This window comes from Miniopterus schreibersii (genome assembly GCF_964146895.1).
Source record: "Miniopterus schreibersii genome assembly, chromosome: 12".
In the NCBI taxonomy this organism is placed as follows: domain Eukaryota; kingdom Metazoa; phylum Chordata; class Mammalia; order Chiroptera; family Miniopteridae; genus Miniopterus; species Miniopterus schreibersii.
The window spans coordinates 7,189,913-7,202,705 of record NC_138112.1 but is presented as its reverse complement, the minus strand read 5'-3'; the positions used below and the strand labels follow the sequence as shown (position 1 = coordinate 7,202,705).

The following is a 12,793-nucleotide window of genomic DNA, read 5'->3' as shown; positions in this document are numbered from 1 at the left end:
TGCAAAGCTGTTTTATGATATACATTTCCTCTACCCAAAGTTACAACAATTTAGAAAACAAATTCCTCAGCACCTGTATTGAGTGATGGATACCTGTATCTTTGCCCTGAATTTCACTTTTGCTAGTGACTGATATGACTAAAGGCTGTTTTCTAACATTCTACATAGATTTCACCAGTTGTCTGAGATTAAATTTAATGATCCAGATTATACCACCATGTTCACATCTACGATTGATTTAACCTTTTAGCACATTTTACAGTACAGGCTATGGCTTTAACAGAGTTAACAGTTATGGCCCTTTTAGTAAAAACTTGTGGGTTAACATGATTATCGATATCCTCAAAGAGAAAAACCAAAGGCTATGGGGATACACAAATATATGAGTGGTTGCCCCATGAAGTCTGGTAAAAACCAGCAACTTCTACTTGAAATGAGTCCTGTTCCCCCTTAATCCTAATTCTCACTGGACCACTGTGAGCAGGAAGGATGTACAAAAAGACCCTCAACACTCACTTAGCATTAACAGCAAGCTGGAAAGCATCCTCCAGCCAATCCAGGAGCTTGTGTGTGAATTCACTCACATCTTGCTGTAAGAGAGGTAACAAATTGCGTAAGAGTTAGACTCCACACTATACTCAGGAAAACAAACATTTGCTCTTATCCTACCAATGACTAAGATTCTATTACAATGAAAAGATTTCTACTTTAGGGCCAAATATCATGAAGATAAAGGAACACTGGAACCCAGGTACTACAGGTAAAAGAGAAGGCACGTTAGGCAACCTCTAAGTTGTGGCTAGGAGGAAATTGGAACTCTGCCACTTCCAGCCACATCTTCTTGTAACAAATAACAAACAAAATCTTCCCGTTAGGACTTTTTAAAAAGGTCCAAAGAACACACTGTAGTCCTCTAGAATTTAAGAGATCTGAATGGAGAAAGGAAACTTTTGTAAAATGTTTTGAGATACTGTAGAACTGTAGGACCTTTAGAGAAAAAAAAATTAATTTTATGAGGAAGAAGCTGCTTTAATAGTGAGAGCTTTATTTTCTAAAAGGAGGCAGGGAAAAGAAGGTACTAACATCTAGAAGATTGCTCAGAGAAGCTGCTGAACTCAGGGTCTGCCAGTTTTAAAAACAAGATTTCTAGTTGGACCATCCCCAGCAAAGGTGCAGCAAAGGGCTTCACTTTTCTCAGTGACCCTTTGCTAGGACTCACTGGGCTCTTTTCCAATCTCCTCCTACTTCAACAGCCTCTGTATAATTCTATTTTTTCTACTACTACTTCTTACATTCAGAACTGCCAGTCTCCCCACCCCCCATAACACACACACACACACACACACACACACACACACTCTCCTTAGACATTAACTATACAGGGCAAAGGCAGACACCCATAGTCCTGCCTACTCATGTTCATAGTTTATTACACAGTTAAAAAAAGCAACATTACAGTAATGTTAGGCACAATTTCAAACTCCACAGAGCTTGAAGGAAAAGCTGTGAAGAATAGGCTTCGTATACCTGCTGTTCCTCAGGTGATCGGAATGCTCCCTTTAAGAGATCTAGGGCTGCTGAAGGGTCTACAAATTTTCGATTTGATCCCATCATGAGAGCAAACAAATACTGAAGCTCTTGCATAAACATGATATTTCTCTTTTCCTGTAGAAAACACAGCAATGTATACTTTCACAACTTCTTACTTGGAAAATTAGAACATATACAGAGAAAAGTTGTCAATGATCACTCCTTAATTTATATTTCCATAGATCTAGACCAGGGTCAGGCCTCAAACTCTGTTACAGGTACTCTGATAAGGTCTCTGTGGGGGATTACCCTAAACTGAAAGAATGTCTGTGCAGAAGAGAGATAATAGTGTCAGAAAAGCCAACATTCTTCTTTTCTGAAGCTGGGGCCCTCCCTCCAGCTAGGAAGATCTGTCACCCAGGAGAAATCCTGGGAAGGGTTGGATCACTGGTGGGAGGCTTCGTCCTTGGTGAGAAACTACTAAAGCCTCTTTTTTATTTTTTTGTTAATCCTCACCTGGGGATATTTTTTCCATTGTTTTATAGAGAGAGTGGAAGTGGGGCAGGGGGGAGAAACATCGATGTGAGAAAGACACATTGACTGGTTGCCTCCTGGACACATTCTGACTAGGGCCAGGGATCATCCTGCAACTCAGGTACCTGCCCTTGACCAGGAATCGAACCCTCGACCCTTTCGGCTCCCAGGCGGACACTCTAACCACTGAGTCACACCGGCCAGGGCTAACACCTCTCCTAAGGCACAGACCTCCAGCACCAGGCTGCCTACTCTGACTTGCTAGGTCTGGATGGCTAAGGGAGCTCAATGCTCGCTGCCACAACAGAGCAGCGATTTCTGCGCCCACGTGCTGAGGTAGGCAAGCAACTCACCACTTTCTTAGAACTCTTTTTCTAATTTTATTCCTACTTAACTTTACATTTTTACAAACCCTTATTTCTTGTCACAAAGAAGGAAAAAGAGCCATTTGGAAGTGAAAACAATATTAACACAAGCCAAAGAGCATCACAGTTATCAGCTTCAGCCAAAAAATTAAAAGCTTTGGGGATGAAAGGTACTAAACAGTGGATTCCTCAACAGCAACTTACGGTGTGACTGGGACAATTTTCAAGTACACTCTGTGGCAGACTGTAGCTCAGAACAAGTCTTCGAAATGCAGGCAATTGGAAGAGAGACTGAAATGAAGAGAGAAATGGATTGACAGCCTTTCTTTCAAAATAACTGCAGCAAGAAAATACTTCTCTTACCTTAAAAGTATGTATAACTGTCCACATAGTAATTTTACTTCTATTATGTCGAATGAAATAATGGGTATGCATAAAAATTGAGCTGAAAGAATGTTAACCCTCTTAGAAAAAAAACAAAAAACAACCTAATGGCTAACCAGAGGAATAGATTAGATAAACTACAGTACATTTATACAATAGACCATTATATAACAGTACATTTCTACAATAGACTATTATGCAGTCATTAAAATACTTTTGTAGAAAAAATGTTTTCATAAAAATGGATTCCATATAACAGTGAAAATGAATGATCAAGTTACATGAATCACCATGGATAAATCTCAGATATAAATTTTGTGTGAATTAAAGTTACAGAAAAGTAGAGTACTATATTGTTTCTATTAAGTGTAATTATATGTGAAACAGTATTAGATATTGTTTAGGATTCACACATACATGGCTGTATCAGAGGGAAAGGAGGCGCTGACTGGGGATGGGAACAACAGAGACTGGACAGCACAGATTAGTTACATTTACCTCTGAGCGGGGCGGCGGGGGCAACACTGTTTGCCATTCTCCACTCATCCTAGTATCATTTTTTTAAAAAATTAATAGCAGATATCTGGCTGGCAGAGTTAGAAGGATTACTTTGTTTTATAACCTATACATTTTTCTACTATGAGTATCTTTTGAAAGATAATGTTTTCAAATCAGTCATATGACTATGACTCCTTCTCCCAACTCCTCCTCCTCAAATGCAGCCCCTGCTCGAAGCTGCCGGGCCTCGCCCACCAGGGGGGAGGGGAGGACAGCTGCACCGGAGTATCAGCGCCCTGCCCTCTGCTTCCACCTCCACTGCCTCCCTCACATGCCCCCATTCCTTGCGGTTTCACTGCTGCTCTGCTCACCGCCCCCACTAACCTTTTCCAGGACTTCGGTTCTACCACGAGAAAATGGCTTTACATTTTCAGTCACGTCACTCCACCTCCTCACCTTCACCAAAATCGGGCTTCCCCCCAAATGCCACTGTAAACCACAAAGGGTACCCCACTTCCCAACCCAACATGACACGATCCTCCGACGCCTGCTGCTCCTCCTATATTTCTGTACCACTCAGTTACACCCTCATCCCCCAGGCGTCAAAGGTGAGAAACTCGGAATGGTCCTGGAACCCTTTCCTGTTCTTGGCCATTCCCAGCCTACACAGAAGGAGAACCTGGACTCAGCCCCTGGGTGCCACATACAACCACCTCCCTGCAGCCAAACTCCCACCGCTGCTCCTGGGGCACTGTCTCCAGAACGTCCCTGTGCCCATCACCCGCCACGCAGGTTCTCCCATCTTTCTCACGTGACCAAAATGAAGCTCCCGACTCACTCAAGACTAGTCTCTGGTAACGGTTCTTAGAATCCCAAATCCTGTCATTCTACTAGGTGACTTCAGTCAACATGCAACCCTTGGGACCTCCTGTGAGCTCCACCTCAGAATACAAGAATCTAACCTCTTTACTTCCGAGGCACTGGCCAGCTGCAGGCCACCACCTCGCCCTCGGACGACTGCAGTGGTCTCAATGGGTGTCCCTCATCCTTGCCCACTCCACCCGCTCTCACAGTAGCCAGGGTGCCTTCTAAAACTCAGTCAGAGTCCATCAGCCCTCTGATCAGAACCCTCGATGACTCCCCTTCTCACTCAGAATGAGAGACAAGTTACCTCTCCAATTTCATCCCCAATGACTCTCCCATCTGTTCCTAGCACTCCTGCTACTCAGGACTCCTGGGTGCTCTGCGCACACACCAACCCCATGAACACACTCCCACTTCAAGGCATTGCTCCATGGTTCCCCCGACCTGGCATGTTCTTCCCCCGCATCTGCCCGACTCACTCCCTTGCTCCCCAGTTATCTGATACTTGCTCCAATCTCCTCTCCTCAGCCTGACAACATAGTTTACACTGCAACCTGCTCCTGGTCTCCTGCAACAATTGCAACCTCCCTTACCCTGCTGTTGTTCTATCACACTGGCCATAGTCTGACATAGTATATAAATTTATTTAAACCTTAATTCCATGAGGGCAAGGCTCTGTCTTGGTTGTGTTACTCCTGTATCTCAATGGCCTAGAGCAGCTCTAGACATACAGTAGGTGTTCAACTAGGATGTGCTGCGGGAACACACTCATCCACTCGGCCCAGGGACCAGTCTTCCTGAGCGTCTTCTCTAGGACACATTCCTCCAGTCCACCTCGATACCCTTACCTGAGGCCACACCCAGGCTATGCCAATACCTGAAAAAATGCCAATGCTCAAATCACAAATTCAGGAAATCCCACTCTTGAACCATAACCTGTCTTCTGGCTTATTTTTTCAGCTACCCACAGGACACCTGTCTTTTCATTTCATCAGGAGCCCAAGGAAACTGACCACTTTCCTTTCCCCTCAATCATTAGTTCCTTCCTGTCTTCATTTTTCCCTTTCTAGCTTTGATACCCTTCATTAAATTCTTAAATTGCCCTTTTACCTTTCATCATACCCAGCAAATCCTCTAACCTAAATGAATTCAATTTTCTACTCAACAGTTTCAGAGTGCTGCTAAGAAGTCCCAACAAAAACAGGACATACTGATCTCACCATACATTCAAGGTCAACAACCTTAAAATTGTTAGAAATACTGCTTTGTATTCTGGTGCCAAATGGTTGCCCAATGTCTGCAAAAACTCTTTTAAACTTTCACTCCATTTAAAATCTGACTCTCCCCTTCCTCCGCCCAGGCTCAGAAAAGGGCTGTTTATTTCACAGGGGAAAAAATGACTCTTAGAAACTCTATCAGCTTTAACTTGCAGTCATTTCTTCCTTGTACTTTCCCTACTACTCCCGCCCTTTCCCTCTCTGTCCCTGTATGTCCTATACCCTGTCCTCTCATGCTTTCTCAGAAACCTTACTCGGTTATCCCCTCTATCTGCTAGTTCTTTCCAGCATCTCTCACAGGAGCGGAGGTTGAGGGGCTGTGAATATAGGGAGGGTTCTCAGTCTCTCTCTCCCTCTAAGAACTGACTGATGGCCTTAATTCTACATTACCTCACTAAATCCTATTCTCAACACAGAGTCCAATAATCCTCTTAAATCGCAAGTAGGATCAAATCACTTCTCTGCTCCAAAGTCTTCAGTGCTTTCCCATCTCCTATATGATCCCTAAATCCTCACCGTGACCCCAAGCTCCCGCCCCTCCCCTCTGACCTCACTGCCATCGGTCCTCCTCTCCCCTACCACTGAGCTCTAGCCTTTCCATTTCTCAACTCATTAAGCAAGCTCCAGAACCTGGGTTTTTTACTTGCTGTTCCCTCTGTCTACAATGTTTTTATGTAATTATATGAAATGGTCTTCATGTAATTATATGGCTCATGCCCTCGCCTAATGAAGGCCTCTGCTCAGATACCCACTTTATCAAAAAGGCCACACCTAACTACCCTATATAAACAGCAACCCTTCCCTCTGTAGTTGATCCCTCTCTGGGCCCCTTACTCCCATGCATTTGTCTTTATGGCACTTATCACCACCTGACACATACTTTGTTTACTGTCTGTGCCACTCCTTTCAAAGTAAACTCCATTGGAGTGAGGGTTATTTTATTCACTGTGGTTTCCCAGGGCTAAAGCTGTGCCAGACACAGGAGTCCACGGACTTTATGTGTGGAAAGGGAAGATCCCACTTCTGGCTGAGCAGCTGGGTGAGACTGCAGGGGAGGGATCAAGTGCCACACATGGCCATGTCGGGTGCAGATGCCTGAGAACTCTAGAGAGGCCACTCTCTCTAGGGGACTCATCCACTCCCTTGGCTTTATCAACACCCATTCTACTGATCCCCAGAACCATATCCACAGCCCAGATCTTTTCATTGAACTACAGATTCACAGAGTTTGTTGCCTACATGATACCTTCACGTGGCACCTCAAACTCAGCGAGTATAAAACTGAACTGATCCCAAAGGCCTGCCTCACAAAAATTAGATTTGAGGTGCTGGATTGCCAGGGCCACCCCCGGCATCTGAGTCCCTTTATCAGAGCAGGAGTTAGGCCATGTGACGGTTTGGGCTTGAAGGCCATGACCACCTCACAAACCTCACGGCTCCACTGTGTCAGGAAGTAGGAGGTTCCAGGAGTGCGACGGCAGCAGATGGTAGGGTGATGGCACATTTGCACACACACACACCAGCAGCTGTCCAGGGAATGCATTGCTGGCTGACTTTTCAAATGGAACTGGAAGGGCCAGGGGGTGGCTCTGTGGCTTCCTGCTGGGTTTAGGTTAAAGCAAGAAGTCCACTGATAAATTAATCCTAAAAGTCACTTTGCAAAGTACTCCTGGATGGTCACACAGAAGCCTAAGGTGGCAGAGGAGTCCCTGCTTCTGTGAGGTTTTAGTTGGAGATTCCTAGGGGGGAAATCTGCACATGTATGTCAGGGATGACAGGAAGCCCAGTCACGTCATCGAGAAAGAAACCGAGCTGCTAACCTGGGGCACCCAGTGGGAATGGGGCAGGCACGGCCACCCCCTGCACGGACAGCTGTCCAACGCTGTGCTCACATCACTTCAGTCGGAGGAAAACGGGGCCAAGTCCATCCCACTTCTCACATGAGGGACTCCAAGACCATGATGGGGCCACAGCAGAGTCAGCCCCGGGGGGTCACCTGGCTTCCCAAGGCTTCCTCAACCACCAGGGTTTGTTCTCTTAATCCCTCTGTATCACAGTATGTGACACATTTTCTTTCACCCACTCAGTTCACTCACTTATCTGCTCAAGAAACCCTGAGAGGTGAATCATACACTATCTCTGCCTTCAGGGAGCCCCCTGTACAGGACATGTGTTGCTTTTTTTTTATTTAGTATTTAGAAGTATTTTCAGTGAAAAGAGCATTATACATGGATTCATAGAAGATAAAAAATTAAAATGAGGACTCTGGACTAGAGTGCCTTCAAGGTTCCTCTCTCATCCACAGTCTATGATACTTTAAGTGACAACCTATTCTATTATTTTTGTCACATATCTTGGCTCTGCCACCTAATAACTATTAGGAAAAAAAATGAACAGAAATCCCACCCTTAACACACACCTGAATTAGCCCCCCCGAAGTGCCAAGAGGCATCATCCACCTGGTTAGTCCAGCTAGAAACCTTGGGGATCTTCCTCCGCCCTCTCTTGCAAAGATCCTGAATCTAGTCACTTCACCAAATCCTTCAGAACTGATCTCCTAATACCTCCAGAATGCTTTAAGTCTGTTCCTCATGGCTTATGCCCCTTCTCTGTTGCAGACCACCATCATTACCTGCCTGGATATGCAGGACGGCCTCCCAACAACTGGCTTCCTTACTAACTCTTGCTCTGCTACAACACAGGAGTCACTGAATGCTGATCCAAAACACCTACTCAAAATACTTACGACCACAGACACCAGAAGCATATAAACCCAGAACACAAGAAAGCAACCAAATACAGCAATGCCATGGGGAAACTCTCCAGTTTTATATATGTTTCCATTTTTTTTAGCTATGTTTCTCACATTTCGGTTTGGTAAATTATAACATTGTTTCCAGAAGACACAGTTGTCTCGTAAAAATATCATACCTGAATAACAGCACTAAACCAACATGTGTTGCCAACATTTTTCAGCCCAACTGGCCAACCATCGACTCGCCTCCAGTCATTGGGATTGGGGTTTTCTCCCCAGACTTCACAGCGTTTCCTCTTTGAGCGTTTAGTTTCTGCAGAGGTTGCTTCGTGCATCCTGTATTGCACCAACATACCATACACCAGAAAAGGAAAAGTTAAAGAACAACATACTACATGGAAGATGCTGGTAACCTTTCATAGACAGTTCAAAAGGCCAGATAAACTATTCACTGGGGATCAATGGCTATACAGTAATTATAAAATTATAACCTAAGTGAAAAGTAAGGTTTAAACTTAGAGATATTAATCCTTCCATAACAGAGATTATTACTAATAAGGTGCCTGTTGGAACTGAATTGAGACTCAAGACTATTTATGGCTATCATATTAAAAGTTTTAGATTTCAACAACAGTGCCCTATCTCAGACCACATCATTGAAAGAGGCAAGAGAGACAACCTGCTAAAGAAAAGAGCCTCCTAACTGTCTAGCACACAAACCACAGACCTGGGTTTCCCTGAAAGAAACAACTCAACAGTATGTGGAAATAAACATATCTGGAAACTGACAGGCCACCACTGGACCTGGATATTTGTGGACAATTCCAGCCAATCACCAACTTAGTAGCAATTAAAAAACTATATTCCCTGTTCACTTCTGAAACAGGGTAGCTGGGTCCTTATTTCATTTTCAAAAGTCAATATAACCCTCAATGTTTACAAAGGCTCAAAGTTTATAAAGGGCATACATATTTATTGGATACTTGCACTAGGATGGGTTTTTCCCACCATCAATTAGCAATATGAACTATACAACCTGCAGGCTTCTACTCAAAGATCACAGGCTGCAATAAGACACTTACCATATTTGGCATTTTCAAAAGTGAACCAGAGTAAGTTAAATTTAGCAAATTTTCCTTAAAAAATTTAATTCAGGTGCAATTAAAGGAGCGTGGCAGAACTGTTCCTGAATGACACAGAGCTATTGCCTTTGACCTACACACTAATGTGGGGAGCAAAGATTATAAATTAAATCAATTACTTGTTAAGATCTCTTCCATCAGCTTGAACTTTGGGGGACTCCAGTAGACTCAAAGCAATGGCAGCCTGAAGATCATCTTTGTTTTCATGAGTAAGGTCTATTACTTCTGCAAGATACATTGAAATTTAATTAGTCTGCATGCAGGAAACATTGTCCTTCTGTCTGTATTGCAGGAAAAAAAGTAAAAGCATTCACAAAACTAGATATACACAAACTCGCACATGATTACAAATGCAAAAAACCTAAACAAAACACTAGCAAACAGAATCCTGCTAATGTACAAAAAAAGATTCTATATTAAGACCAAGTTGAGTTCACTGTAGGAAACATTGAGTTAACATTAGAAAACAGACCAGCGCCCGGCCAGACGTGGCTCAGCGGTTGAGCGTCTACCTAGGATCCAGGCGACCGGGGTTCGATTCCCGGTCAGGGCATATGCCCAGGGTTGTGGGCTCGAGGCAGCCGATCAATGACTCTCTCATCATTGATGTTTCTATCTCTCTCTCCCTCTCCTTTCCTCTCTCTGAAATCAATAAAGATATATTAAAAAAAAAAAAGAAAACAGACCAGTAAAATTCATTATCTTAACAGTTAAAGGAAAAAATGATAACCTCGATACAGAAAAAGTAGTTGATAACATTCAACCTCTATTCAAGCATAAAAACTCCGAGATAACTGGAAAGAGAAGAGAGTATTCTTAGGCTGAGAAAGAGAATCCATGAAAAGCCCACAGCACACTTTATACTTAATGGTGAAATGTTAAACATATTTCCTTTAAAACCAAGACTAAGACAAAGATGTCCACTATCAAGGCTTTTGTTCACTATGGTTCTGAAAGTTCTGGTCAGTGCAATAAGAAAAGAAAAAATAATTTTTAATATAAGAATTAGAAAATAAGAAAAAAGCTGTCATACTTCACAGGTAATGATCACCTACAAAATAATCAATAGAGAATAGTTATAATTAATAAAATGTGGTTAGGTAATAGATCAATATACAAAAGTTAAGTGAATTTCTATACATGAGCAATGAAGAACATTTAATTTAAAAAGAAAAAAACACAAAACTGTAGTAATCAAGACTGTGGGCTACTGGCATAAGGACAAACATACAGATCAATGGAACAGAATCAATGAACAGAAACAAACCTCACATTTATGGTCAATTGGTTTTCATCACAAGTACCAAGAGAATTAATAGAGAAAGACTATCTTTTCAACAAATGGTGCTGGGACAACTGGATATTCACATTCAAAAGAATGACTTTAAATCCCTACCTCACACCATTTACAAAAATGAACTTTGATTGTGCCCTCATGACAACAGCTAATATGATAAAACTCTTAGAAGAAAACACTGTAAATCTTTGTGATCTTGGATTGAGCAATGGCACCTTAGAGATGATATTCAAAGCACAAACCACCAAAGAAATAACAGATAAATCTGACATCAAAATTTTAAAAACCCCCACAAACCTTTGGGCTTCAGAGGACACCATCAAGAAAATGAAGAAGAAAAAACAACCCACAGAATGGGAGAACATTTTTGCAAGTCATGTATCCAGTAAGGGACCTATATACAGACTTTTCTCTTTTCTGTATCAACTACCTGGAGAGTTTGTCCAGTCTCATACTTTACATACCATTTACAGGCTTATGATTCCAGGTTTTACCTATCTCCAGCTGAATCTCTCCCCTGAACTGCACACACGGATCTCCATTGCTTTTGACACTACATCTGAATGTCTAACAGGCATCCCAAACTTAATATTGCCAAAACCCATTGCTTCATCTTCCACCCCAAATTTGCTCCATCTGCAGTTATTCCCTTGTCAGTTAAGTGCAACTCCATCTTTGCAGCTGCTTAGGAAAAAAACTCAGAGTCACCTTTAACTCCTCTTTCACAATCCTTGTCTCTGTAAGCAAAGCCCACACAGCAAGCACTTCTCGCCCTTCCACCACTACATCCCACTCCACCCAACACCATCTGCAATAGCCTTCTCACTGGTCCTTAGCTCCCTGCTCTGACCCATCTCAGAACCCACTCCCCCACACTCTGCTTTCAACACAGCAGTCAGAACAATCTTAGAAAATGGAAACAGTGTGCATCATTCCTCTGCTCCAGATTCTCCAGTGGCTAGCCATCTAACTCAGAGGAAAGCCAAACACTTATGAAGGCTCTGCATGATCTGCTCCTGTTCCCTCCACAGCTTCATCCCTTCCTGCCCTCCTCACTCACTACGCCTCGGCTCTGGCCTCCTTGCTGCTCCTTAAGCAAACCGATGTATGTTCCCATCTTAAGGCCTCACGTGACTTACTCGCTCACCCCTTCCCACAAGGCTCATCCCAGTTTGAATCTAATCCTCAGAACTTCTTTTTTCATTCCACCCTGTACTTTTTCTCTATGGTACTTAGCATGTTCTAATATACTATATAATGTTCATCTCCCCTCAAAAAAATAAGCAACATGAAAGCAGGGATTCTTGTTTATTTTGTTCATCTTGTTTATTCTGTTCATCAGTGCCTAAAAGAGTGCTTGGCACATAGCAGGTGCTCGTTAAATAAGTGTCAATGAATGCATCTACGGAAAGTACTTACAATTGTGCCTGGCACATAGTAACGGTTTAATAATTAGCTATCATTACCATTATTTCCAAAGGGTTGATGTGAGTGATAGGAAACACACACTCATCTGTTATTTTTTGCTAGTTGAAACAGGACTACAACAGGATGTACTTACTTGCTAATACTTCTTTGTTGGCAGCACTCCCCTCTACTTCAGATGGTTCTGTAGCAACAGTGTCTTGACTGGGCTCCTTCACTCTTTCATCTGTGAGAAGACTGACTGCCAGAGTGATGTCACCATTACTGGCCTAAGGAGAGGGAAAAAATAAAAACTTCAAAAGTAAAGCATCACAGAATTTAAAATAAGTAGCATATTAGTTTCTTGCTTGGTTACAACTCCTTAATACCCTGGTGACATACTTAGTAAGTCTAGGCGTAAGTCTAGGGTAGAACTGGGGGGGTGAGGGGGAGTACAGTGGATAGTAAGGCACTGTGCTTAAAACATGTACCAAACTCCTAGTTACACGAAAGGAGCTGCTATGCTCTGATTTACCACAAAATGCAAAACAGAATGAAATCTTGCTGGAGACTTGTTCTTACTGCCTTGGATGTTACTACCTCTGATTTCACAGAACAGCGAAGACATGATGTATCAAAAAGGGGGTTGGCAACACAGACTCTAAATGAAGTCAGCCTCTAAAGTAAAAATGCTAAGCAGGTATATTCTGTAGTGGTGACCATACTTGTATTTGCTTTTAAAT

At 42.8% G+C, this 12,793-nt stretch overlaps 1 protein-coding gene across 14 annotated transcripts in view; it reads right to left on the bottom strand.

Moving 5' to 3' along the window:
- Positions 1-12,793, bottom strand: part of USP28 (ubiquitin specific peptidase 28) — a gene marked incomplete at its 3' end in the record, with an annotated part of 61,307 nt that overhangs the window by 31,120 nt on the left and 17,394 nt on the right. For all 14 annotated transcript variants that reach the window (XM_081155699.1, XM_081155693.1, XM_081155692.1 and 11 more), the window contains exons 3-8: positions 12,208-12,340; positions 9,469-9,574; positions 8,384-8,543; positions 2,634-2,720; positions 1,528-1,665; positions 517-590 (exon numbers count right to left, since the gene is read on the bottom strand). In XM_081155699.1, coding sequence (XP_081011825.1) covers positions 517-590; positions 1,528-1,665; positions 2,634-2,720; positions 8,384-8,543; positions 9,469-9,574; positions 12,208-12,340 — 698 coding nt within the window. The remainder of the gene's footprint in view (positions 1-516; positions 591-1,527; positions 1,666-2,633; positions 2,721-8,383; positions 8,544-9,468; positions 9,575-12,207; positions 12,341-12,793) is intronic.